We start from the raw sequence: 27,623 nt of genomic DNA on the forward strand, positions 1-27,623 counted from the left end.
ATAATTTCATCTTTGCAACTGGATATACATCTCACTGCAGAAACTCCTTGTGTGGAGAAACCAGCGAGAATCTCTGATTCTGGGATGTTCTTCAAACCCCTCTCAACAAGAACTCCTCATGATGAATTCAAATTAGCATGAGGTGTAACTTCAATAGGTATATCTCCAATTGCCTTTGAATGCAAGAGGAGTTCACTGTGTTGAGATGTGGATGTTTCCACCAATGTCACCAGATTAAAGCTTCTTTACTGGCTTTTGAGAGCCAGCAAGTCCCTCTAGTTCCTTCTGAATGAAAAAGGGAGACGTTTGCCCTAAATTTGTCTGAAAGTGAATGCAATATAAGAAAAAGAGATACAACAGGTGGTACAGATGGTGAGGATTGTTGTTCAGAATCCTCAAGATGTGGTCATTTACCTATAGACTGTTTTTTCACTATTTTATTTAGGTTTTTAATTGGAGTATCCTTAATAAATAAAGGAAAGTTTTGGTGCCCATTAACCCCACCCACCATGGAGCCCTACAAAGGGACACACTACAATGCCAAGGTTTTGTGAGCACTATACCCAAACACCAGCATCAGATACAATGTCCACAACATCTGTTGAGAACATCCAACACTGGTACTTGGTTGACCCTAGCCCAAGTGGACAAGCCGAATGAACCAAGGGGGCCACCTCAAGTCTGCCCATCTACAGGAATGTAAGGCCAAAGTGGTGTGATGGGGTTGGACCCCATGCACGACAAACACATGGGTGGATGTTTACATCCCAGAGGAGGTAAACTGAAAGAACAGAACCTTCCCTGTGAGGTCCCCTCACCATATACAGGAATCCACACCAAGGGGTAAAATGTGAAGGTGGTGGTAGATATGTCTGATGGAATTAATAGAAACTACAAGTTTTAGCAACCTCTATGATGATGTAGGTTTTTTATTGTTGTTATTATGTTTACTTCATAAACATTTCTTTTTCATGCATATATTAGAACTTTAATTGTATATTTATAACAAAAAACTAATGATACCTTGAGAAGGTAGACAATGATCCTGGTGAAGTAGATGTAGCAGACAATCTAAAGCAGAAAAAACAACTATTAATGGATAAAAAATATTAAATATATGTATCACAATTTATGTTCTGTAATGAACAAAAGTGAATAAGTATGTTCAATTCACAACACTTCAATCGGATAAGAAATCATTACAGATATACTTTAAGAACTTGCTTCTTAAAAGCAAACAATAAAACTGACATTTAACTTTTAAACATGAAATAAAGAACAATTATTTTGTAATTCTCATCAGAGGTATACAAAGTGTGTTTCAAAACATATTTTTATTGTGTTCCTTAAGTCAATCTCATAAATGCATCTTTCATACTCTAGTTATGATGTTACACTGTTATTCCTTCTCGTCAAACTTTAATGTTGTTACAAATATTATCGTTTGTTACTTGATAATACTAAACTGGAATTACATTTAACAGTAATTTTCTAAATAAAATGGATGTATAATTTTTTTACCACAAAAAAGTTTCAAAATTCTGAAATTAAACCTTACAAAGTAACATCTTAAATAAGAATGATATAAAGGAGAAAATATGTACCAATGTTTCTACTATAATAATTAACATTTTTCAATTCAAAGTGGTTCTTATCCATATTTTAATTAATTCATCTACAAAAGTATGAAGTGAAATCAGTTCTTTGTAAGAAGTAGGCTTAGATAATCTTTACTACTAGAGATAAACTTTGTTTAAATCTATCCTTAAAAGTTTAAAGCTTTCACAGAACAGTAAAATTTTAGAAGCTGTTGGTGCAACTGGTGATTAAAAACAACTACTTTTTTATAGAATCTTCTTCTTCTCACATTTGTTGTTAACAATAGTAATATGAATATAAAATTTTGACACTAAATGTTTAAGTTATAGCAACTGAGATATTTAACTCCTGATACAAGCATGCATGTCATAAAAACACCATCTGACATCAACAATGCACAAATGCCTGTGATTCAGTATTTATTTCTTTGATGTCTAATTCCATAACACACGCATATATTAAGAAGCCGTGTGTATGAGTAGCAGCTTAGAGAAAATCATGGCATTATATGTCAAATGTCTCTCAGTTTTATGACGTATTCTCAACAAAAACAATTTATCACAGAAAGTCAATCACCTTCGACAACAACAGTCCATGCTTATTTTATAAGTTCTTGTATTGTAGATTTGTACTGCATTGTGCACATGACAACCAAAGTAATACCATTTCCAAAAAGTTTGGTAAATTCTTGTTTCTAAAGTAGCTATTAGAGGCCTCTAGAACATAACTTTTTACCCACATAACTTTAGTTAGGGATCTATAGTCCACTCTTATCAAATCTTTTTGTACATAGAGTGAGGCAGAATAAAACCATTTTTCAATTTCCTTTGTTAGAGCTTTAAAAAATAAAACTAGTCATGTTTGTTAAAGATTGTATCACATCAATTAGCACTGAATTATGTAAAAGATCTTTCATATTTATATGCAAAAAAATTTCTTAGACTTAGCAAATGTATATTTACACAGATATATAGTTTCACATCTAATCAACTAAATATTACAAAAAATAAAAAACCAAATGAGTCAGTTGTAGTTTTTCCTACCAAAGTGGTGGTGCCTTTGACACTGATATTTACTGACTTGACTCAGATACTTACATTACTATGTTTATAATGAATCCCACAAGAAAAACGTTAAATAGAAAAAGGGATATTTCAAAAGACTTGTGCACAAGCCAACTGAAGTGATTCTACAAATAGGAACTTATTCAGTTATTCAGTGATCCCCACCACTATTCTCTTATCCTTAACAGTTACCCATTTAACAGACACAATCCTCCAAAATTATTTAAATTGTCAGTGATACTTTCAAACATATCCCATAATGCCTCAATTTAACAATATCTTTCTCAATCTTGTGCCTGTATGTTTAAATACACACACAAAAAATAAAACGTTAAAAAAGAACCAAAACAGCAAATCACAATACCACTACATTCTACAACATTAATTCTATTTTATTCTAACTATATTGTTAGTACCATATATTATGCACAAAATGCTATACATAAAATCAAAACCAGTAAAATTTAATAATTTCAAAAAGTTTAATATGAAAGTGGGCCCTAAAAAATAGCTGATTAGATATTTCTAGTCCCGAACGTATGGCCAAGTTATTATCAAATTACTGAACTTATGCTTATTTTTGTGTTAAAGTCTGGAAACTTACTGATGTCCCATCAGGGGATGTACTGGCACTTAATAATAGATTTGCATTGAAGCGTTAAAAATACTGTTCACATGAAAGTATAACTAAGCATATGAGTATATCTAAAGGAATTCAAATACTATATGAAGTAGTGACACTTAATAATAGGTTAGCAATGAAGTGTTAAAAATACTGTTCACATAAGAATATAACCATGAGTAAAGAAGTGTGGTATTCTTCATTTTGAGCATTCTGTAATAATAATAGAATAAAACATGAAATTATATATACTGACTAACCCTGAGCTTTATGTTATATTCATGGCATCATTGATGTAAATTTAATAAGAATGTATCCATGAGTTTCATAACCACAATATATCATCAAAAGAATGCTCCAGAGATTTGGCTCTGTATAAAGTGCTTATTATTTTATAGTAAATATAATATTAAAATAAGAAGGAAAATTAAGTGGATTTTCTATATTCTCAAGACTAAACTAGAATTTAAAATCAAAACGAACTATTAACTTAAGTTTTGAGATTTATTTCAAATAAATTTAAATAATAACTGCTAGAAGATAATCTCAATAACTGCAACAGCTTTCTTTTTCATTAACAAGTTTCAAATAAATAGAACTTGTGTGTATAAAAATTCTGAACTTTTTTATATAAAGGAAAAAGTTAAAATTTTTTTTATCTGAAAACATCCAACTCTTTTAAGAGAGTAATTCTAGTGTTAATATACAACAAAAGGCTTACTCAAAAGAGAAACTGCTTCTGTAATTTATCTTACCATGATATAGAAGTGTCTGAAAAGCTTAAGTTTCTCCAAGTTCATGGCTGCTTTTCCATCAGTTTGAGAAGCTTCTTGAAGATGCCTGATAGACCTAAAATATATTTATATATGAATATAATAGTGTAATATTTCAATTTTAACAAAATATGTTAATTACTTTAAATGATAGTAAGAAGGAAACTGTTGGTAAAAACAACTTCCAAACTCTTTATAAAAATATTTGCAAATACATCTCAGTAGAACCTTCTACACATGTGGTTAAATGTAATCATGTATGATTGACTGTCACATTCATAAAATACCACAGCTAAAAGTACAAAACATGTTGACCAGCACTGCAGTTTAAGCCTCGAACCTTTCAACACAAAGTTGGGTATGTTAACTGTTAGAACATGCTTGGGTTTAAGTTCTACAAAAAAACACAGCATTTAGTTATGTCTAACTTCTTAGGGTTATTTTGGAAATAACAGAAGGAAACTGTTGGTAAAAACAACTTCCAAACTCTTTATAAAAATATTTGCAAATACATCTCAGTAGAACCTTCTACACGTGGTTAAATGTAATCATGTATGATTGACTGTCACATTCATAAAATACCACAGCTAAATGTACAAAACATGTTGACCAGCACTGCAGTTTGAGCCTCGAACCTTTCAACACAAAGTTGGGTATGTTAACTGTTAGAACATGCTTGGGTTTAAGTTCTACAAAAAAACACGAACCTAATGAATCTACACAGTTTTGCCAAGGAGAAATAGGATTATTTATGCCATGATGATAAAACTCTGAAGTCCTAGAACTAAAAAAATTTTTAAAGCCATTCTCTGCTCTTGTTCTGTTGTTGAAGCTTTTGTCCTGGAAAATGTTGTCCAATTGCTTGAAAAAGTGGTAATTGGTGGGCAACAGGTTTGGAGAGTAAGGAGAAGAGGCAGTGTTTTGTAACCCATTTCACTGAGCTTCTGGGGCATCATTTGAGCAACGTGTGGTTCTGCATTATCATGAAGCAAGTTTGGTTCTCTTCGATGGACTAATGCTGTCATTTTTTCATGCAATTTTCTATGCATTTCTTCCAATTCTTGACAGTAAACATCTGCAGTGATATTCTGAACCTGGTTGAGCAAGATGTAATGGATGTTATCGGCCGTAGGCCATCATACTCATACAGTAACCATAATCTTCTGTCAGTGCAACTTTGGCTTTGGGAAGTGTTTTGGAGCTTTGTTACAGTTCAGCCATTGTGCAGATCACTTTCTGTTGTCATAAAGTATCCACTTCTCATCGTAGGTGACAATTCAATCAAGAAATGTGCCATTTCAGTTTCGCAAAATCACCATAGAGCACAATTCAAAACAGTGAACCTTCTAATTTTCATTGAGTTTGTGTAGAACTCACTTTTCAAGCTTTTTCACTTTTCCAATTATCTCGAGAATGTCCCAAATTGTGGAAATGCCAACAACCAAATTTGTGCCATTTTGCAAACAGTATGGCATGTGTTTCTTTCCACTAATACTCCCAGTTGATCATTTCCAACAGCAGAAGGATGTTCTCTGTCCTCCTTTCTTCAAGAATCAATGCCGTACTGTATGTTCAGAGGTGGTTCCTTTGCCTTATGCTTGGTTGATATTGTGAGGTATTTGCAATGTATTATGAACAAGTTTAAATTCTTGCAAAAATGCTGTGCAATTTTTTCCATCATTAGTTGTAAGGGTCTGAAATATTGGAAATAAAGTTTTAGAAAATAAAAGCACTAATGAACAGAAGAAAGCTTTAGTTTTTCAAAGGTAACTGAGGCATCACTATACATGTAAAAATGGCTAGTTTGGGTTGAGAAAACATGGCTTTAAGAAGTTTTTTCTGTAAATTTTGGATAATCTTTGTGCATTGATTAAAATATTTTGATAGTTCAACCTTTACAAAATTAGGGGTTAGTTGTTCCTTTCTACATTATTGAATGAAACAGATGTAATTTCTTCTATTGATAATTCTTTGGTTTAAGTTTAATGTAGTTTTTTGTATTTCATGTACAACACAGCTTTAAGTAGTTTTTATCCAAAATTTACTGGAGAAACTACTTAAAGCCATGTTGAACATGAAATATAAAGAACTACATGACTTATAAAAATAAAAAATGAACCTAGACCATCAACTGGCATGCTGCATTAAACCAGAGATTTACGGAATTATACAACAAAACATAAACCAAATCAACAGTAGGAATGACAGGGACAAAAAGATCTGTCACAACAAAAAACTAGAAAAACTAAGATGTAAACAACAGAAAAGACACCAACATGACAAACCATTGACTAACCTCATATTTAACAGATCCGACCGACAATTAAACACAGACAAGATACATCTACTTAACAAAGGACTCAACTTCGCAATAGCACCGAGGTACATTCCAACCTTAGAAATTAAAACATGTTTAGAAGACCTAGCCAGGAGACTTGTGATACTTTCCTCAGAAAACAAAAAAAAAGAAAACAACAAACAGAAAGAAGACAACTTCGACAATTTTATTGACGTCCAACAGCCAAACTTCCTAGAATAAATAAAAAATATTTTCCAGAAACACCCAAAGACAACATCTTAAACAATTTTTTCAAAAAATTTTCTCACAAAACCATCAACATAATTTCACAAAACAGAAAGCTAAAAAACAATCTTACAAAAAGAGACATTAATTCCATTAAAAACCTAAAACAAGATAAAAACATAAATATTCTAAAAGCAGATAAAGGAAATGCTATAATCATAATGAACACAAATGGACACATCCAAAATGGACACATTTATCCCTATAAATGACTATAATTTTAGTATAAAAAAATCTGCCATTATTTTTCAAACAACCTAATAAAATGTTTTGTGGTTTAACTGAATTTACATTTTATTTCAGAATAAGACTATAAAAGTAAAAAAAATTCCACATTCAAAATTGTCTTTCAGAAAAATATTCATCCTTTTTTTCTTTTATATTCAAAAAACAACACTCAAAATTTTCTAATATACACTTATGTAAGTAATGAAAGAGCAATATTTAATATTATTATCAATTTAATAACTTATGGTTGGTAAGCATATGAACTTAGTTCTTCATTAAATTATTCAAGTGTTTACCACACAACAGGAAATAAAATGGCTCCACAACACAAAAGATCAACTAAGATGAAGACTTCTCTCCAAGTGGTGTGTTCAGCTTCTCCTTCTTCACTTTCTTCCATGATGATTTCTGCTACATTGGCCAGAAACTGCAAAACAGACATTTCAAATGAACTCTAAGTACAATAAGATTTTAATACAAACATGGTTTAACCAATACTACTTTCTATGAAACTAAGTCTTTTGGATGAAATAGAGTTTAAAATACAAAAATTATTTATAACAGGAACAATAAAATGCTTCAAAAGAAATTTTCATAATTTTCACACACACTCTTCAAGACTGTTTCATACACATTGCCAAGATGTTTTCCTATACAAATTCTAGCTTCCTCATGAAACTGAAAGCAGAAATCACCTATTAACAAATACCACAAAGAACAAAGCTCTATAAACAGTCCACCACTCCTTAAAACATATAAGCTGCTGTCCACTAACACATTTAAAAGTGATTGATTGTATTTCATTTCTCATAAGGTACTCAAAGGTAACTTGTGCTAGCCATCCATAAATTTAAAGCAATAGGCTAGGGTGGAAGCAGCTAGTCATCAACAACATTTAGGCTATTGAATTAAATAGTGAGGCTTTATTGTTACTTTTATAACATCTCTATGGCACCAATATAAAAAATTCAGAGAAAAATTTTGTTTTATGGCAGTAACAGTGCACAAACTACAGAAATTCAAGGCTACAGTCCAGTACCCTAACAACTGGGCTACATTCAGCTCCAGTTAAATGTGATTAAAGAACAACAAATTGCATCTTTTCTTGAACAGCTGAATAGAATTTTGAATCAAGATGTTTTACTTCTGATGCAAAGCTTCCTCAAATGGTAAGAAAGATTGTACATTGGTCTTTTAAATTAATGAAACACAGGTTGTGTATGCAGTAGAATACACTCAATACAGATAAAAGGGACATTCTTTATACATATTTGTGTACTTTTATTCACACTACTTCTTTGATTTTGTTTGTGTAAGTCTTGTTCTTTACCAAATACCTTCATGTTTTCATCATTTCTTTTATGGTTAAGTTTCTTGTGTGTCCATTTACGTGTGATGGTCCTTTTAAGAGTTTATTAAACCTTGTTTCTAGATTTATACTAGTTTTAACTATTACATATATTCTCAATTAATTTGATAGATACATTTACCTGTGTAAACTTCATTATTGTAAGGTTTGTTTAGGAAGTCCTTTGTTTTTAGTCATGGAGTTTGTACCATATTCTTATATGTTGTCTTCTTCTGTTTTTTATGTTTGAGGTAATTCCTACAATTTTGTTTTCCATTACTATCTGTGTTTTTGTGGCTGCTGGGGAGGGTGGTTTGGTTTGTTTTGAATTTCATGCAAAGCTGCATGAGGGCTATCTGCACTAGCTGTCCCTAATTTAGCAGTGTAAGACTAGAGGGAAGGCAGCTAGTCATCACCACCCACTGCCAACTCCTGGGATACTCTTTTACCAATGAATAGTTGGATTGACCATCACATAACGCCTCCACGGCTTAAAGGGCGAGCATGTTTGGTGCTATGGGGATTCGAACCCATGACCCTCAGATTATGAGTCGCATGCGTTAACCTCCTGGCCATACCAGGCCCGGGGAGTGTGATTTTTGTCTCACATCTTTTACTGCTTTATAAAAGACAAAATTTTGTTATATAAAACTAACTTTAAGAAGAAGTGAAGAACTGATGGTTTTTATAAACTCAAGGATTACTTACACTTTCTTACAAAATATATCACAGAATTTATCACTAGAAGTTAATACATTTCAGAAAAAATAAAATAGTGAAAAGATTTAAGAGAATTATGGAATTAACAAAATATACTTCTTCAGTATAAATCTTACTAATAAGATTCCTGTATTAAAATATTAACTAATGCATACATAATTGTACTTACCATAAACATGACATTAAACCTATTGTAATTTTACTACTACATTCTTAATTTAGTTTCTCATGTATTTTCAAAAATTAAAAGTGTGTATAATAATAGCATTTCAACCACACTGTTACGTTAGGCTTAATTCTTGAAAATTCCTAATGGACTAGACTGAGAATGTTGTGTTAAAGACATAATGAGCCAAACAATGTCTTAGGACAAGTATTACTGATTATAATAATGTTTCACCAGCACTTAAAAAGCCATAACAATTAGTAACCATAATACAACATAACAATTAGTTCATGTATATGTATACTTGGTACTTAATCTATCACAAACTGGTCTACTGCATACTTTCTATGCTCCATTACAGAAAACACAAAAACAATAATGCTTCATTAGCTTCAAATTTTAAACATTTTAGCCACAATACATAACAAACATTAAAATATTATTAAATACTGTCTCTTAAATTTTTGATTTAGTGACAGCTGCACAAACATGTACTATAAATATATAAAAATTGCTATTTCTTAAAAATAGGAGCTAGCCATCCAAGTCAGAAACTGTATTAACTCTTCAAACCTATACGTTTTTGCACATTCTGCCAGAAATATTTTCATGATGTCCAAATAATTACTAACACACCTTATAAAGATTTTTTTTTCCCTTCAACATCAGGGGTACCCACATGAAGTAATATTAAATGAATAACTTCACACTTCTCCATGTTGAACATTTGGCAAATCAAGAGTGTATACAGAGACTGGTGAGTGGTTAAGTAGTCTCAAATATTAGATCATTTGTTGATGCCCTTTGATGTTGTCATCACAAGAAATATAATCAACTCATACTAGGTAAAGGAAGTCCAGTTCAAATGTCTTGACTACCTCTGATTAGGAAGTTTCTTTACAACTTGTGATTTGACACACTTGTTGATAGCAGTGATGAAAGCATTATTTATGTCTTCTATAAACATACCTTTGAAACAATCAAGGGGCACCGATTTATCATTGATGTTGGCACATACACCAGGATCATGTCTGTGTTTTGAAAAAAAACTCAAAGTCATTACTTGTGACTCACCTGCCTTGCAAATCTACCTCAGCCTATTAATGATTTCTGGTTCTGATAGTGGATGTAGATCTAGGAGATGGATCAAATCTAGACGTGGCTCACTTTCATGGCCTCTTTGTACCATTAGATCTTGGTTGGGATGACGACTCCTCTGATAAGCTACTTGAGAAGGACTGGAACTGGGTCTTTATGACTGTTCTGAGTTAGTTTCATCACTAGTCTTTTCCAAAATCAAATTCAGCATCAGAATCACTGCAGTCATCACTCTTTTCTTTATCAAACTGACTGAATAGATTCTTTGATTGCTCAGCAATAAAAACATTTTGGTGGCCTCTTTCCAATCACTATCCTTGTTTTACAATTGATGTAAACAAACTGTTAGACTTCATAAGAAAGCACTGGGAAAAAAACAGTCTCAAACCCAATTTGTTGATCTTTCAAAACAAACTTCCAGTCTTTTTATAAAGGGTGGATAATAACATTGTTTGAATCAGTTTTCAGCCATAGAGACATTATCAGATGCTATCACAACCTGATGAGTAAATCAGGATTTTTGGCAAAACACTAAAAGCATTTGTTTAGGTTTAAGGAGTTAATACTTTAAAGGAGCAAACTGTAGCATTGAAAAAGCATCAAAAGAGTTTAATTCTAAACTAGATTGTATTCTTTCAAATTTTATAGCACTAAGAAAAAGAAATTTTGTTTTTCCTTTCCATTCTGGTGGATGTGTCTTTTGATAGAAAAAAATACTAAAAAATATTTGACACAATCACATCATAACTTGTGCATTTTATATAGAGTAAAAACCTCCACTATTATAAATTTCTGCAAAAAATGATGAAATGACGAGGTAAGCCTAAATCCAAACAATATGAAGAAAGCAATAAAGTTTTAAAATAACAAGTAGCTTGTACACTTTCTTACAAGTTTCATGGATAACTTGTGTGTGTTATTTGATTTTCTAATCACATAATGAGTGATTAATGCAATTATTAAATATTTCTGACTCAATGAAGAAAAATAAAAATCTTTTTTACCTGAAGAGGTATCACAATTATAAAAATTTTCTTTTCTTTGTCAGACAGAATATGTTTTATGAATGTCCAACCTGTACCAATCAGCACAAGGGTGATGAAGAGAAGTGCTCCTTTCAGGCTGTTAAGACAAAATGTTTACTACTTATATGCACAATAAAAAAACAAAAAAACTCTTCATAAAAAGCTTACAAAATGAAGGTTCTGTAAAGTTGTTAAATTTAATTAATTAGTAACAACGTTTAGTGCAATAAAACATTCTTTATTCTAAAGGTTAATGAGCATTTCATCACTGATATAAAATACATTAATGCTCGTTTCAAAATAATATTTAACACTCCTACGAAAAGTGGGGCCTAATAGGCCCCAGAGCAACTTAAAAGGTTATTAATATTAGGCTAATGATTTTGTATTTAAATGAAATTGCCATTTAAATCCATTAATGAATGGATTAACGATATTCCCACTGTCCCTATCTACTATCTAGCGAAACCACAGCCAAGGGAACGGGCTTGGAGAAATCAGGACTAGAAACGTCTTTTCGTAGGAGTGTTAAGTCGAGTTAACTTTAATCGATTTTGGCCAGTGAAAATTAACTGTTAAGCACATAATTAAATACCAAGTAAAAAGCTTAAATTATCTATAGGAAAATAGCAGAATAAAGTATAATGAACATATAAATAAACAAATCTACCAAGCGTTGGTCTTCAACTGTCATCTCAATAATACTTACAGATGGGTGATGTAAAACAATACAGCCCAAGCTTCAATGTGAAAACCTTCACGTGCTATAAAGTAGAAGTTTATCTAATGGAGAAAAAATAGCAATGTGGGTTATATTCATTATTTTTTCTTTTCAACACACAGCACTTGAAAGTAATATTTTGCAATAAATTATTCAAAGGTACAATTTTCTATTTTATAAAAACCTTTGTCTCTGCAACTATTAACATATTTAAACTATAAAATACCGTATTTTAAACATAAAAAATACAAGTATAATGATATGAAATTTGATTGATTATGTGTGTAATTTATCTACAAGTCAGAAAATGTGTTGATACTTAATTATTCAGTTAAATTATGCACCACAGAACAAAGAATAATCACATGCAAAAAGCAGACAATATCCCATAAATATCAATTTATGGCTTTCTAAGTATGTGACAATAGCAGTTAAAAATTCAACTATGTTCATTGATGTGTTTCCTGTGGGAATAAAGTTTAAACTGGAAACAAAACAGACAATTATTTGTAATGAAAATAATGTAATATAATACATCATTTGATATATTGAAACTCTGGGTTTCTGTTCATTATATATAAAATATTTAATGTGAAAGTAAACTATTGGCAATAACTGAAAGAGGATGTGACAGGTGGGCATGGTACGAGAAATCTGATTTCTATTTTATGGCTCTGTAATAAAATAAGATTAAAAAATATAAAAATAATGCTTTGCCTGAGTGGTGAGAACATTGTAATGACTAATTTACATTAAATTTCTTGCAGGAGTAATAAATAAACTAGTAAAGAAGGGATATTTAGAAAGTATGTTTCATATTTCTCATACCAGAGGAAATTCAGATTTATTTTAATATTGTTTATAAAATTAAGAACTTTAACCCTATATATTAAAATTTAGTTTATAAGCTACGTTTTCATGCCAAATTTATTTATATATTTTGATAAGAAAGTAGTTTGATTAAATTTTGAATGTAATTCACTAAAACCTTGTGATATGCACAGAAAAAGACACTTAGTGAAAGTATTAACTATGTTTTGATTTTAAGTTTATTCACATATGTTGATAATAAAGTTGTTTAATTAACTTTTGAATATAGTTCTGTAAGAATTCATGATATGTGCACTTTAACCTACCCACAGCAAGAGGGTTATAATAACATATACTTCTATATCTGTGTGCACCAAGTATTTTAGAAACTATGTGCAAACATACTGATAAGACAATTTACAAACCATTGTAAAAATAATGTCTTGTCACCTGATTCAGATGAAGTTTTACTGCAAATGTTTGAATTTATGTCTCTAGCTTTCTTATTAAATCACTCAAACTACAAAACCAGAATCTATTAAAACAATCATGCAAAGTTTTTCATTTTGAATATAAGTCAAAAAAACATTTAATTTCAATGTTGTTGTTGTTTTACGATAAAGCTATCAGAAAAACCATTACTTATACTGCCTCTACTTTTCAGTTGTGATTAAATTTAAGTTTGAGTATAATCCTGCATAAACTACCCATGGAAAAAAATGTTTGAGGAAAAAGTTTAGATTCATCAGCACTGTAATATATGGTTGTAAAGTTAAGCAACTTACAACATTTGGAAATTAAACTTGTGTTACTATTATTGACTTTTAGACTTAGTTTTGAGAACATTTTTCTATTAGAAAGCATTCATTTTATTATTTTATCACTAGATGCTTCACTTGCTACTGGTGAGTAATAACTACTTCATTACCAGATTACAGTTTTATAATATCCTAGTAGCTCTGGAATATTCCATTCATCTTACAATATCAAACACAGATTTTATCCAGTAAAATACATTTACCATGGCTAAACAGATGCAATAACTAATAAATAACTAAATATTTACTGATGTGTAATTAAGATTGCACATATATGAGCATATAAGAACAGTTTCATATTTGTTCATAGTCAAAGACTTACCCCATGAAAGAGTAGAGAAAAGGACTTCAGAAAGACTAATAATCCCATTAAATAATGAATTTTGAAAGCTTCATCTCTGTAAACACAGAAAAATATTTTATGTATAAAAGACAAACAAGCTGTTACACATTATTAGTTCTATCATATTATGTGTAGTTGGAAAATTTATGCCTTCTTAAAACAAAAAATGTATGAAAAACATAAGAAAACTAACTCTGACCTCCAGCTGACCTAGAGTCTTGTCTATCCTCTTTCTTTAAAAATGTAATAACAAACAAAAAACTTTTAAAATACTGAAACAAGTCACAAGAAATCACTGTGCAAGAATTACAACATTTGTATGTAAAACATTGCTCTGAAATGAATGATCAAGAAACGAAAGATATGTTATGAACACTAAGACACATGAATTAGTCTTTGAATTAAAAGTTGCATAAGCCATACCTATAGAAAAATATGTAATACTTTTGAAAGATGGTTTCTGCTATTTAATGGTGTCTATACTGTGCGCTAAATAAGCATATTTAATTTTACTATTCTGTTGTGTTAACTACAAAGAATGTTAGGCTTATATTTTACCTTCAAAGAAACATCATTAACCATCTTATGTATGTTTATAAGATGACTAACACTACAATTCTCTTGTTTTATAAACTTAGTAGCAGCAAACTTCATACAATTCAATATTCTAATAGTTTTAGAATTAAGTTACTTGGAATGTATAGTATAAACAAGTAGACTGAAAAAGTTAATAACTGCTTGTGTCCATCCATAATTAAATAATTCTGTTACACATAATAAACAAGGATGATTGTAGTTTTTGTCACTTTGTCCACTGAAATAAATTATCAAATTTCAAAAATAGTAGACATTTTACTACAACTGCACCAAACATGTGACATCAAATTATGCCAATGTATTTTGTGACACATATAGCACATGCTACACTGAAATTCCCAAAATGTTCCTACAAGTCTTATTTTTATCCACACATATAAATGATATTAAATATTACATCTCTTTTTGTACAATATTGTAACTGGGTAGATAAATCAGTCACTTTTATACGTTCCAACAGGTGCATCATGGATGTTTTTAAGTGTTCAACAAACATCTATTCACATTACTTACATAAAATCTTGCATAAAGACAAGTACTACAAGGTATAAAACTGCTCTAATTTTTTTTCACAAATTGAAAAATTGTAAATTCTCAGATATTCTGATGTAGGAATTATACATCTTTGGAATACATCAAAATAGTAGTACCACGTAAACATAAAAAGTTACTTATACTGTTTTATAATCTGAGTCTTTAAGCACAATTCATCTATGCTTAAATAAAACAATTCTTACTTTTCTGCATTTAACGAAAATACATTTGCCTAAAGAGAAAAACAAACTTCTTGTGATTTAAAACAAAGACATACAGAAATTTAGTACAGCCACATACTTAAAAATAAAACAGCAATAAAAGCATAGAAATTAATAGAACTGGCATGAACTTGATGGCTGATGAGTAACATGTTTCTAAGAGTATGTTTTACAAATAATATGAAAACAAGAGACTTACTTCTTTTTTCTAATGACATAAATCCAAAAGCAGCCAACACTAAAGAAAACTACTGATAGTCCAAAATACATATGTGGCAGGGGCATCTCTCCCGCAGATAAGTAAGTACCTTGGTTTTCTTCTTTAATGGTCATCTGAAACATTACAAATTACTGATCTTTACCATACTTTCCCTTGTGTGTAAATCTGTAATAACTAATACCCATCAAACAGTAGGACACTGCAATGTAATAACGCAACAAAATATAGAAAACATCTAAATTTTTAATGAATATTAAATCATTGAAATTTAAGACTCGACTCTCTCTTGTTTTGTTCAAATTAACCTCCTTACCTGCACTTATGTACATTCTTTAAGCATTTGTGTATTCCTAACTCTATCAAATTTGTACCCTAATTGATTTTCAAGCTTTATGTGTTTGAGTTTAATTTTGTGAAGATAGATCTGTTACAGCTAATAAAAAACAAAGTGGTACCAAACAGAAAAATAATAATAGAATAAAAAATTCTAAAAAATAATATGACAAAAATACAGTATTTAACATAACAGTTACATTTAATCAAAATTATACTGACAATGCTATTAGTAAAAATAAATCTTCTAATATCAATCATGCAATACTTACAGTTAGATTAACCACAGTTTTCTCCATATTTTTTCCATAATTAGCACAGTTGTGAAAATACAAGCTATACAGTCCCTTGTGCACATCATCTCCAACAACAACAGAAAACTAGAAATAACAAAATTATCTTACGTTCAACAGCAGCTCTCAATCACATACAATTACCTTAATACACAAGATACATTCAGTTTTGTATCTATATGTATATGCAACTACATACAAATATCAAAATATTTAACTTTGCAAAACAAAACTGCACATTATAGAATTGTTCTGTTCTTATTATAAAACTGCTTATTTAGAAAACCAAATGAGTTAAATTTAAAAAACTGGAAAGATTAAAATTACTGACAGATAAAAGTTATTCTATGGTATATTTTAAAACTAATTTCATTGGGATATAAACCCTCTTTTTTTAAAGATAATTCTGTACTTAATGATTAGAAAACATGAAAGCTTTGGAACAAATATTTGTCCACACACCAAGGATACAGTTACCAATATATGTATCTGATAATGATTACCTGCTGCCAATATAATGATGTAGACATCACAGTATTTACAGTACACAAAGAAACTCACTTTCACATCATGTTTTAAGACACAAATTAACAGTGAACCATTAGGTATTTTGTCAATAGTCAAAGTCTACATAATATAAAGTCTTAAAACCTTCTTTACTTATAAAAAGCAAACTTTAAAACTAGAGTTGAAAAATCCTTTAATTAATTTAATTCATATTTTTTCATTAAACTAAGCCTATTCTGTTCATGCTTCATTTGCAACACTTGAGGCTATTTTTAGCTCCTGCTTGTACAGAAAATGAGAGTTAATTTGTAGCAATTAGTGTGAAAACATTTCTGTAAAGTGCACCTGCAATGTTTCTAACTGTATTATAACACTTATAGTCTTATTAAAATTTTCTAAAATGTCCAAATACTTATATGTGCAATTCCCACTATCATTACTAAAGAATACATAAAACTATATTAAATCATAAATTAAAATAATAAACCAGCCTTCAAAGAAAGAAATCCATATTTAAAAATGAGCACTTGAATATTCATTCAGAAACCAGACAAACCTGCCATATCTGATAGTTTGTAGTAACTGAATTACTGGTAACAGGCTTTGGTGGTTCCCCTTAATAAGTTTGTTGTTATGAAGATCCCCAAAATAATTTTGAGTTCTGCTGTATTTTAGTTTTACATATAATTGTTTTTAGAAGGCAGGTATCACAAATGTATTACTGATATTGTAAATGGAAAATCTTCCTAGCCATGCATGCATGGCATCATATATAGATATTTATAAAATAAATAAAACACAAAAAAGCAAGCCTAATTTTATAAATTACATTATGTATGAGTGATAAATTGATAAATTCTGTATTATATAAAACTGATGAAAAAATAGAGAACACACAACCAAAATATCAAGAGCAAAAGCTCAAAATTACTACTGCTAGTTAGAACAAAACCAAAATTATCTAAATAAATCCAAATAAATCAACTATCACATTTGTAACACACACACAATAAACAAGAAAATTTAACTTTTAAGGAAAATTCCTGTAGTAATAGTTCCTAAAAGTATTGGGAATACCACATCTACTAGAAATAATCCAAAAACTGCAGATGAGAAATATCTGGTAAAGAAGATCAAACAGGGATTATGTATTGGGTGCTTTAATCCACAAATCTACAATGTTCTAATGTTACTAAAACTTATCATCCATAGACAGTTTTGAGAATGGTAATCATCTCTAAAAACCATGAATGATGTTAAAACTGAGCTCACTATAGGAATGACTCTTGTTAAAACCCACCCCTTAATTTCTACATTTCTTAATTACACATTCTTTATGCTTAACACTGATGTATAAAATTTTGTTTATTGATAAAACTTCTAACCCTCCACTCATGGACAATTAATACAAAATGGAAAGAAATATAAAAACCTTTACCTAGAAATGTTCACAATAACTAAGTGCCTGTCCCCTGTCCTTATGAATATTATTCAAGAACAAGCTGGGCTAACCACAACAAGCCCAGCTACTTGAAATTGGCCTTTTCAGGCTTTGTATACTGAATGAGTCACCAATTAAATTATAAAATCAAGTTTAATGATGGCATTTGTAAAACCTAGGAGCCCTTGAAATGCTAACATCCTCTTCAGAATCACATATTATAGGTAATCAGACCACTTGAAAGGATTTATGTTTTAAGTAATTTAGTATTTGTTACAAATGCTTGATTGATTGTTCGTTTGGAATTAAACACAAAGCTATACAATGGGCTCTCTGTGGTTTGTCTATCACAAGTATTGAAATCCAGTTTCTAGTGATGCAAGTCCACAGATATACCATTGTGCTACTGGGAGGCTACAAAAGCTTAAAAATGCAAATACTTTCCCAGATTTTAAAACCATTAAATATTAATTTATTTGGTAACAAGTTAGAATTCTCGATACATAAACCATTATTACTGTAAACATTTGAACATATTTTTAATTGAGAAATTGCTACTGATTTCAATAGAACATATGGAACTTCACTATTTGTGGTGGGCAAATTTAAATTTCATCTTTTATCAAAAGATGACTAATTATGCTCTACTCTCTAAAATAATAATAATAATATATATATATAGAAATGACAAGCACTATGATTACTGTTGATACTTGTTTCTAATGTATGTTCTGTAGAATAGATTTAACAGGGGATAAAATGAAATAGAAGTGATCAAATATAATGGAGAGTGAAGCCATATGAGATAGGTGTTGTAATTTGTTTAACAATATTTATAAAAATACAGATACAAGTTAAATATATTTGAGAACAGACTGGTTTACACACTAATGCCAATTAACTGTTTAAAAACTTGTTCATTAAAAACAAAATGGTCATTAATATATCTCAGAAAGGCTGGTATGGGTATTAACACTTTTACTGATAAGGAGAGAACAATGTTTCGAATTTCCTAGGTCATCGTCAGGTTAAGAAAGAGTGTTTGAATGTGACAACTGTTGGATATGTCTTAGGGACATGAGTATAAACAGGTATGGAATTGTAGGGGCATTGCAGGTGGATGTTAGGTTATTAATTAGTATAGGTATAAAGGTGTTCCTTTATATTGGTTTAATTTTGGTTTTAGTTACTGTATAAGTAGAGCTTCTTTGATTTTGCATTTGTTTATATTTGTTTCCCTACTTAATACCTGGGTATGTTCTATGGTTGTGTTGTGTTTATTTTATTTGCAGTGTTCAAAAATGTGTGAAGTAGTTTTATGTGTTCTTTGAATCTAGTTTCCATTTTTCTGCTTTTCCTCCAATACAGAAGTTTTGGCAATTGTTGCATTGTTTTTTTATAAATTATGTTGGTGTTGTGTTTCTCAGTGTAGTTTTTACATAGTATGGATTTTAGTTTTGTACCTGGTTTTTGAATAAATTTGATATTTACAAGAATGTTGTATTTTGTTATAAGTTTGTTTTCTAAATGTTGGTTATTTTCCACTGATGTCAAGAATATATGGTATGTAGTAGTGTAAGGTTTTGTAGTTTGTTGTATCTTGGAATTTATTAATGTTTGTTTGTTGTTGACTACGTTGTTGACCTAGGTGTGTGTGCATAATTTTTCAATTGTTTTTTCAGGAAATTTGTTGATGTTGATGAAGTATTGTTTTATTTTGTCTAATTCATCATTACTTTTATCAGGTGAACATAGTTTTATGGCTGTGTTTATTTGGTTTCTTAGTATGTTGAATTTTTGTTTTGTTTCATGTGTTTAATGTGTTTCATTATACAGGGAATGTATGATCTAGCATGGGTGATTTTTCTGTGGATTTCTGTTTTTAACTCTGTATCAGTTCTAGTGATTTTGAGGTTAAGAAATGCTATTCAGTTAGTTTTTTCCTGTTCTTAGGTGAACGTAATGTTGGGGTGTATCGAGTTAACGTGACTGAAAATAACTAAGCATGTGTTCTGTAGATGTGAATCCAGCAAGTATATTATCAACATACCTGTAGCAATATAGTGGTGAGTGTAAGGCTGAATTGATCATTTGTGTCGTAAAAATGTTGGCTAGAACTGGTGACAAGGGATTCCCTCTACTTAGGCCATTTATTTGTTGGTAGTTTTGGTTATTGAACATAAAGTTAGTTTTGGTGGCAGTGAATTGTATAAAAGTAGTTCACTGGTTGCTGGGGATTTGTATCAATTGGATATAAAGTTCTAAAGCTGTCTTACAGGCTTCAATTGTTGGGACTTCTGTGAAGAGAGATTACATCAAAACTGGCCATTAAGGCTTTATGAATTAGTTGATTAGGAATATATCTAAAGTTGAAAGTGTTTTTGAAAAAGAAACCAGCTGATGTTACATATTTAGAAAATGCCCATGCTAGATATTAAGCAGGGCAACAAATACAAAATCAAAGAAGCCCTACTTATACCGCAACTGAAACCAAAATTAAATCAATATAAAGGAACACCTTTATACCTATACTAATTAATAACCTAACATCCACTTGCAACGCCCCCTAAAATCCCATACCAGTTTATACTCATGTCCCTAAGACATATCCAACAGTTGTCACATTCAAACTTTCTATTTCTTAATCTGAAGATGGCCTAGGAAGGTCAAAACGTTGTTCTCTGCTTATCAATAAAAGTGTTAATACCAATACCAGCTATTCTGAGATACATTTTTATTTCAAATGGGTTTATCATTATGAAGAATACAGTTATTATATCTATATATGCAAAAATTAAGTACATTTTTTGCATTGATTTTTAGTGAACTTTTATTTATAAATAACTAATATTTAGGTATATGATGTACTTTATGGTATTTGATTTGTTTATACAGAAAATTATGTTAAGATGGTGATCTGTTGTCTTTTCTCTACTTCTTTTCCTTTCCTGACTTTCATTTATCTACTTGTTCTTAGCCTTGCCAGCTATTTATACCTTTTCAAGTTAAGATCAGATAAGAATTATAATATGAATGAAATAACTCTTTTAACTCACAGTTCATCTAATTGTTTGTCATAAACAAGAGGTTAAAACAGTGTTCCAGAGAATTTAACTTTCATCACACCATAGTTATGTAAATAATACTGTTACTTATTTAAAACAAAAGAAAAACTTGCACACAGTTGTTTTATATTTTGTTCATTTAAATGCTCAACATTAAAGGATTAGGTTTACTTTCTCCTTGTCTCTTAATGACATTACAACTTCGTCCATCATTTCTGTAAATATCACAAAGAACTTGAAAATTTACAGTCTGATAGAAAGAAATTACTTTCTGATTTCATTCAATATCCTTAAGAATTTACTTAAAGATTTCATTCCTTGCCAGCATTTCTGTTTAATGTGCCTAAATAAATGGTGTTTTTTATCTTTTCATTTAAAGAGTCAAGATCTTCAGATAGAATATTTAGCAAATTATACAGCCTATTGCTTTCCATAACTATGTGTAAAATTTGTTTTTTTTAAGGCACTGATTTATAATGTATAGTTTATTGTTAAGGATGGTATCTCTGTACTTTAAGACGTGAACACTATTTATGATTTCTTTGGCTCTTGTTTTGGACAATGCTAAAAGGGTCAATATTCTGTTGACTTTAAACAGGTATAAAAGAGCATTTGAAGCTCATTTTTACAACTAATTTCCACATATATCAATATTAATTTATGGTTTACCTGCTAGTTTAAACTTCAGAATTTTCTATAATGTAGAAAGTACCAAAATATTTTTGTCAACAAAAATATTTTCAGTTATGTTTGAAATCACATTAATATTTATTTGTTTTGGTAATTTTTAATCATATTTTACTTTTAAAATTCTTACTTGTAAAAGAAATTCTCTAAAACCTAACTGAGAAAACTCAAATGTATTTCACAACCTATAAAACTGACTAGCTCTGATTAACTGCTAAAAAATTTTACCTGAAAACTGTAAATATTTCCTGTTTTATTTACTGGCAGAGTCTGTACAGTAGAGCATAAATTTTTAAGAGTTTTCTTCTCTGCAGTCTCTGCTTCACTTTTGACATTGGTGCTTGTACTTGGAAGTTCTTCTTTAGTTATGTTAGAAAGTTTATTCTGGCCTGTTAACACAGAATATTAGGAAACAGATTAATGCATGTGTCCAAATGTTAATAAAAAATGATTTTCGTAGATAAGTTCTTCACAAGTTTTATTTTCCCCCAAAAAATACACAATGTGAATAGAATGCAGGTTTGATAAATCTTAAAATCTCTGCACTAATCAAGTCACATTTATATTTTATATTAATTATTATTATTATTATTACTAAATTTCCATACTTATATAATGAATAATGTGAAGCATTTTAGGCCTCACTTAACTCTTTCACTGCCATGTTTATAGAATAGCTCTCCTACCTATTACCAAGTTTTAGCTACAGAACATTTTATATTTAATTACTTAATTAAAGCTTGAAAGCTGTAAACTCTGGAATGTTTCAAAAGCACTTTTGTTTCCCATTTTAATAAAAACTCTAAACTCCCATGTCAGTGGTACAATGGGGAGGCGTGCCCATGATAGTGAGAGGTAGAAATTAAAAATTACCTACTGTAATTTGACTGAGTAAAATTTCACAAACATAAAAAGATTTTAAATATCTTGTTGACTTGCAGTTGAAATGTATGTAGCATTTTAATAAGTACACACTTCTAGTGCCTCTCAGTTTATAGTCACCACAATACTATGAAATTTCAAGTACTTTAAAGCAAAATAGAGAAATGCATTTGTTTCTAAAACACATGCCAAAAAAAACAAAACATTTTTGCACAATAAACTTTTCAAAAACAACCTCTAAGAGTAATACTACATACATTCAATGAAACATCTCTTAATACCATATCATCCGGAACTCGAAATTAGATCATAAGCGCATTAATCAGGATAATATAACTGCAAATGCCTTGGCCTATTCTGAAGAAATTCCTTCACTTAAAGACACCTAATACATAAATGGGATGCAAGGCATGCACTGACTCATCAAGGTACATAACAAAGAATTTGCCTTACATTTGTGCATTAATTTTTTTTGATAAAATCATATAATAAGAGAAAGACTTCCAGTTCACCTTCAGGCATCAGCTTTGTCATATTCCAACCACATTATACTCAATTTTCAGGTATGTAAAAAACATACAAAAAGAAAACTTATTGTTTAATGTTAGAATCATACAGTGAAACAGTCATAACATCCTTTCAAAACAGATATTCTTCATTCTTCAAATAACATATAGAGAAACTTATCTTTTCTCTTTGCTCTGTATGAAGTAGAATACAAGTTTCGTTAATTTACTGTAAATTCAAAGTGATGACTGATTTATAACTGCTGCCATTTGTAATGACATTTACAGAAAGATAATCCAGAAAGTTCCTTGTTATTTGTAACAGTATAATTTCAGTTACTGATGTCATGAATAGATAGAAAAAAAACACTTAAATTTTAGCAATATTAATTAATCTATCATATCTAAAAATATAAATTAAAAAGGGTTAAATATAACATGTTCATTATCTTGTGTCATTTTATTTTTTCATTACACTTAAAGTAGGATAATCAAGATAACAGCAAACTGTTTATTTACAAAGGGTAGCACTTCACACCCATTTAAAAACATACAGGTAATTACTCACTTAACAGAAACTTTACAAATTTGACATTCACCTTGGTTTGTTACAACAATCTACTAAATTGAATCACAACTGACATCCCAAAATAGACAAGGTTAGTTAATTGTACCACTGATATTCTAGATATTTTACACAAAAAATAAAACTGGTGTAAATTCCTAGAATATCAGTGGTACAATTAACTAACCTTGACTTTTCTTGTGAAGAGCATGAAATTAATGGAAAAAAAGAAACTTGCAATTTGTTTTTCATCACACTGCAAAGCTGTATATTAACAGCAAGTATGATGTTTGTTGTTAATTCCAAGGACTGATCATACTAGACAAGTTCAAAGAAAATGTTTCACCTTCAAGTACAATGTCCAATAAGCAGTGAAACAGACAGTACTTCTTACAGTATAACTTTATACTTCAGGATCTAATATCAGTTCTTAATCAACTTGAAAGCAGAAGTAATACCATGACTAGTGAAAAGAACTTACATACTTTTCCATGCATAGATACTTATTTGTCTGAAAATCATAAATATTTTTTTTATTTCTTAAAGTGGAAACTTTTCAATTAATAAATAAGTATTAAAAATTCTCAAACCTGACAGTATGTTTAAAACTAGTACTGGTAAACAAACAAATTTCAGTGAATAAATGAGATGTGCATCACATAAGCTGTATAATGGGACAGTGTGTGCACAGAGAAGAATCTATTATTATTATTAGAAATGGACATCCTTTGTGTCATAAAAAACTTGCATAAACTTGTTCATTTAATTTTTTATAAAGCTGCTTGAGGGCTATCTGTACTAGTTGTCCATAACTTTAAAATGACTTACTAGAAGGCAGTTAATCAATTACATCCATCGCCAACTCTTTCCCCAAAAAACAGAGAGAATGAACCCTACATTGTAATGCCTGTCTAGCTGAAAGGGCAAACATGTCTGGCAACAAGTTTTAACCCCACAACCTGAAAAGTGAAGAGTCAAAAGCCCTGACAACCTGGCCACTTAGCATAAGATTTATGATGCAGAGTTTGCTTCCAAATCAACATTAGAGAAACAGAACAACCTTTTCTTGTGATGAGAAACACACTTGAAGTAAAAATGTATTCTCGATACGGCTGATATGTGTTTTAAAACTTTAATTAAAATAAAGTAAAGGACAAAGTTTTTTAACCTTCTTAGGTCATCTTAAGGTTGACAAAAAGAGTTTGCAACTGACCATTAACAAACTCATTGTTTTGTACTTTATTTTAATTAAAGTTTTAATACCCATACTAGCCATCTTGAGAATACAGAGCAACCTTTTACATCACTGATGACATCAGTCATACACAATTCATTTTGAAAAATCCCAATTCTCTGAAGTGCAAAGTTACTTTCCTATATTGAAATTATATTTATAATAGGCACCTACTTCCATAGCTATTCTCATTCAGTTTTGCTTTTTATATGCAAAATATTTTTGGCGTGCAACAAGCCACGAACTCCCACGTACTCTACAACCAACATGGTTCAATTGTATATTGCATGAAAATCATCATGCGGCAAACCCCACTATACACAATTTTCTCTAACCAATTCTACCAAACTATCACTTTGAGATTAGGCAAAAAAGAATGCACAGGTTTTTCAGTGGGGAGGAAGTATGGGAAGCATAAAAGGAGGTAAATACCAATGGGAAATATATTTTCATTATCAGAATAATAATTTCTGATACAGTATGTTACTTCTTTTCACATGTATAGCCAAAATTCCACATTGAATAGGAGGAGGAACCAGGAAGGAAAGAAGCATCTCAAGAACACCCATGAAGTGTGATTGTCATTGCAAAAAAGAAACACACACATGAAACCACATCACTTCTCTGCCAGTGTGAAAATAGATGACATATACATGGGCAGAAAGTGGGAAAAGAACAATCAAAGTGGAAGAAATAAATAGAGTGGGTTTACTCTACAACATACCAGAATCTCAATTCTGGTAAAGAAAGATCTACAGAAGGACCATTGACAGACAAAAATTTGGAGAAAGCTAAAATGAGTGTGTTCCAAATGTAGTCTAAAACCATGTTGCATTGAGATTACAACATGAGAGGAGAAGGGTCCATATTGCCTTCACTTTGAGTAGAATGAAATTATATACCTTTTGAATAGATCTACTATATAGGGCTCATGTATACAATTCCACAACCACTCATAAATCCAGTAAATCAACATCTGAATGAGAGTATGAAAGGATTTGCTGATGTGGTGGTTCATATTGAACCTAATCCAACTGAAATCCCTCAGCACAACAGCAGCCTCAAGCAGATGAAAAGCTAGAAGGAGAACCTTAATCCCAACCATTATCATCATCTTCTGGATAGGACTACACAGAAGTTGGGGCACATGTGCACAACATCAACTGCTGGGACCCACTTTTGAATATTTATGTTGATTGATCCAGCTCTAATCCAAAAGCATTCATTGGGAACTGACATCCATGTGATAGCAAGAGGAGTTCTAATAGAAGGGATGAACTGCAATGTGATGGATTTACTACAAAGCACCATCATTCTCAAGTTAGGATCACAAAAATGCTGTAGTGCAACATCAACTTCTGAGTCACATCATACAGAAGTGGATTGCTTCTGCAAAATATACACAACCTTTCTCTCTCTAGATAGAACCAAACAGACTCTGGGTGCAATATCAACTTCTATGACCAATCTCAAGGAGATGGAGAGTATGTATTGGGGAACATACACATCCCCTGATAGGACTGCAAAGAAGTAGAAATACAACACCAACCTTCAGTTCCCACCATACAAAAGTGAATCACCTGTACAAAACATATTAAACCTAACCCTCAGGACAGGACTTCACAAAAACTGGGTTCAACATCAACCTCCAGGTCCAACCACAAGGAGGTGGAGTGTACTGAATAGAAGTGATTACATTCAGCAGGATACTTTCAGGATCCACCACCCCATGGCTCAGAGCTAGAAAGTGGTAAGGACTCCAATACTCTACTAGAAAAACAAGAGAGAAGAAACAAAGTACAGGATCTGGATGAACACCAACACTGGAGACAGTACAATGGGTAACCATGCAAACACAAACTAAAAAGCAAACCACTGTTCATTCAATTGAAGAGAAAGCATTCTATAGGAAGCTTATCCCTTCTGTTTTATTCAGGTAGTTCCATGGGTTAGTAAGGTCTGGAACTGGCATACTGATGAAGGAAACATATCATGAGGAAACACCAACTAGTGATCTTGTAAAACATCCCATCTCAAAATTGAGTGTTACTGGCCATAGCTATAGATCTTGGCTGTACAGTGTAGATTTGAGAGATAGTAAGCATACCTGGACAAGGAACACTCACCACTGACTAGGATCCTAATCCTAAATGGAGCAAGTCCCTGGAGGAGAGAAAAGTGCATATGTATACACAGAAAAAACAACATATACAGCCACACTAAAGGTTAAAGGATGGCAACAGGTGGAAGTGGAAAGCAGTTATTCTGACAAGGAAAAAAACAGCTACATAATGAAGGCAGTGAGAGATGAATATATAGGGTGTAGTCAAATGGCTTACTGAATAGTTTCCTTCAATTACAATAAAGGTGAAACAACAGGAACAAATAAGATGCCTAAACTGATACAACAACAACTGGAACAGAATATTGGAAGAAATAGCTGATGAATCCAACTTGGAGGGCTAGAAGGAGAAAGGTCGTGTACAAATGAATGATGCTAGGAAAAGAAAAGGAGAGAATGGTAACTGCAAAAAGAGGCCAAACAGTAATGTAACAATAAAGAACTTGTGATGGATATTGAAATCTATCCAAATCAGACTGGGAATAAAGGTGGGAAAT

General features: G+C 30.9%; 1 protein-coding gene across 1 annotated transcript in view; it reads right to left on the reverse strand.

Annotated features, from left to right (window-relative positions):
• LOC143230830 (protein GPR107-like) overlaps positions 1-27,623 on the reverse strand; it is a 60,892-nt gene that overhangs the window by 13,839 nt on the left and 19,430 nt on the right. The window contains exons 6-14 of the mRNA XM_076465046.1: positions 22,046-22,206; positions 16,097-16,204; positions 15,471-15,604; positions 13,899-13,974; positions 11,937-12,010; positions 11,207-11,324; positions 7,167-7,297; positions 4,041-4,134; positions 1,024-1,071 (exon numbers count right to left, since the gene is read on the reverse strand). Of these exons, the coding sequence (XP_076321161.1) occupies positions 1,024-1,071; positions 4,041-4,134; positions 7,167-7,297; positions 11,207-11,324; positions 11,937-12,010; positions 13,899-13,974; positions 15,471-15,604; positions 16,097-16,204; positions 22,046-22,206 (944 nt within the window). The remainder of the gene's footprint in view (positions 1-1,023; positions 1,072-4,040; positions 4,135-7,166; positions 7,298-11,206; positions 11,325-11,936; positions 12,011-13,898; positions 13,975-15,470; positions 15,605-16,096; positions 16,205-22,045; positions 22,207-27,623) is intronic.

Source organism: Tachypleus tridentatus, chromosome 10 (assembly GCF_004210375.1).
Source record: "Tachypleus tridentatus isolate NWPU-2018 chromosome 10, ASM421037v1, whole genome shotgun sequence".
Lineage (NCBI taxonomy): Eukaryota > Metazoa > Arthropoda > Merostomata > Xiphosura > Limulidae > Tachypleus > Tachypleus tridentatus.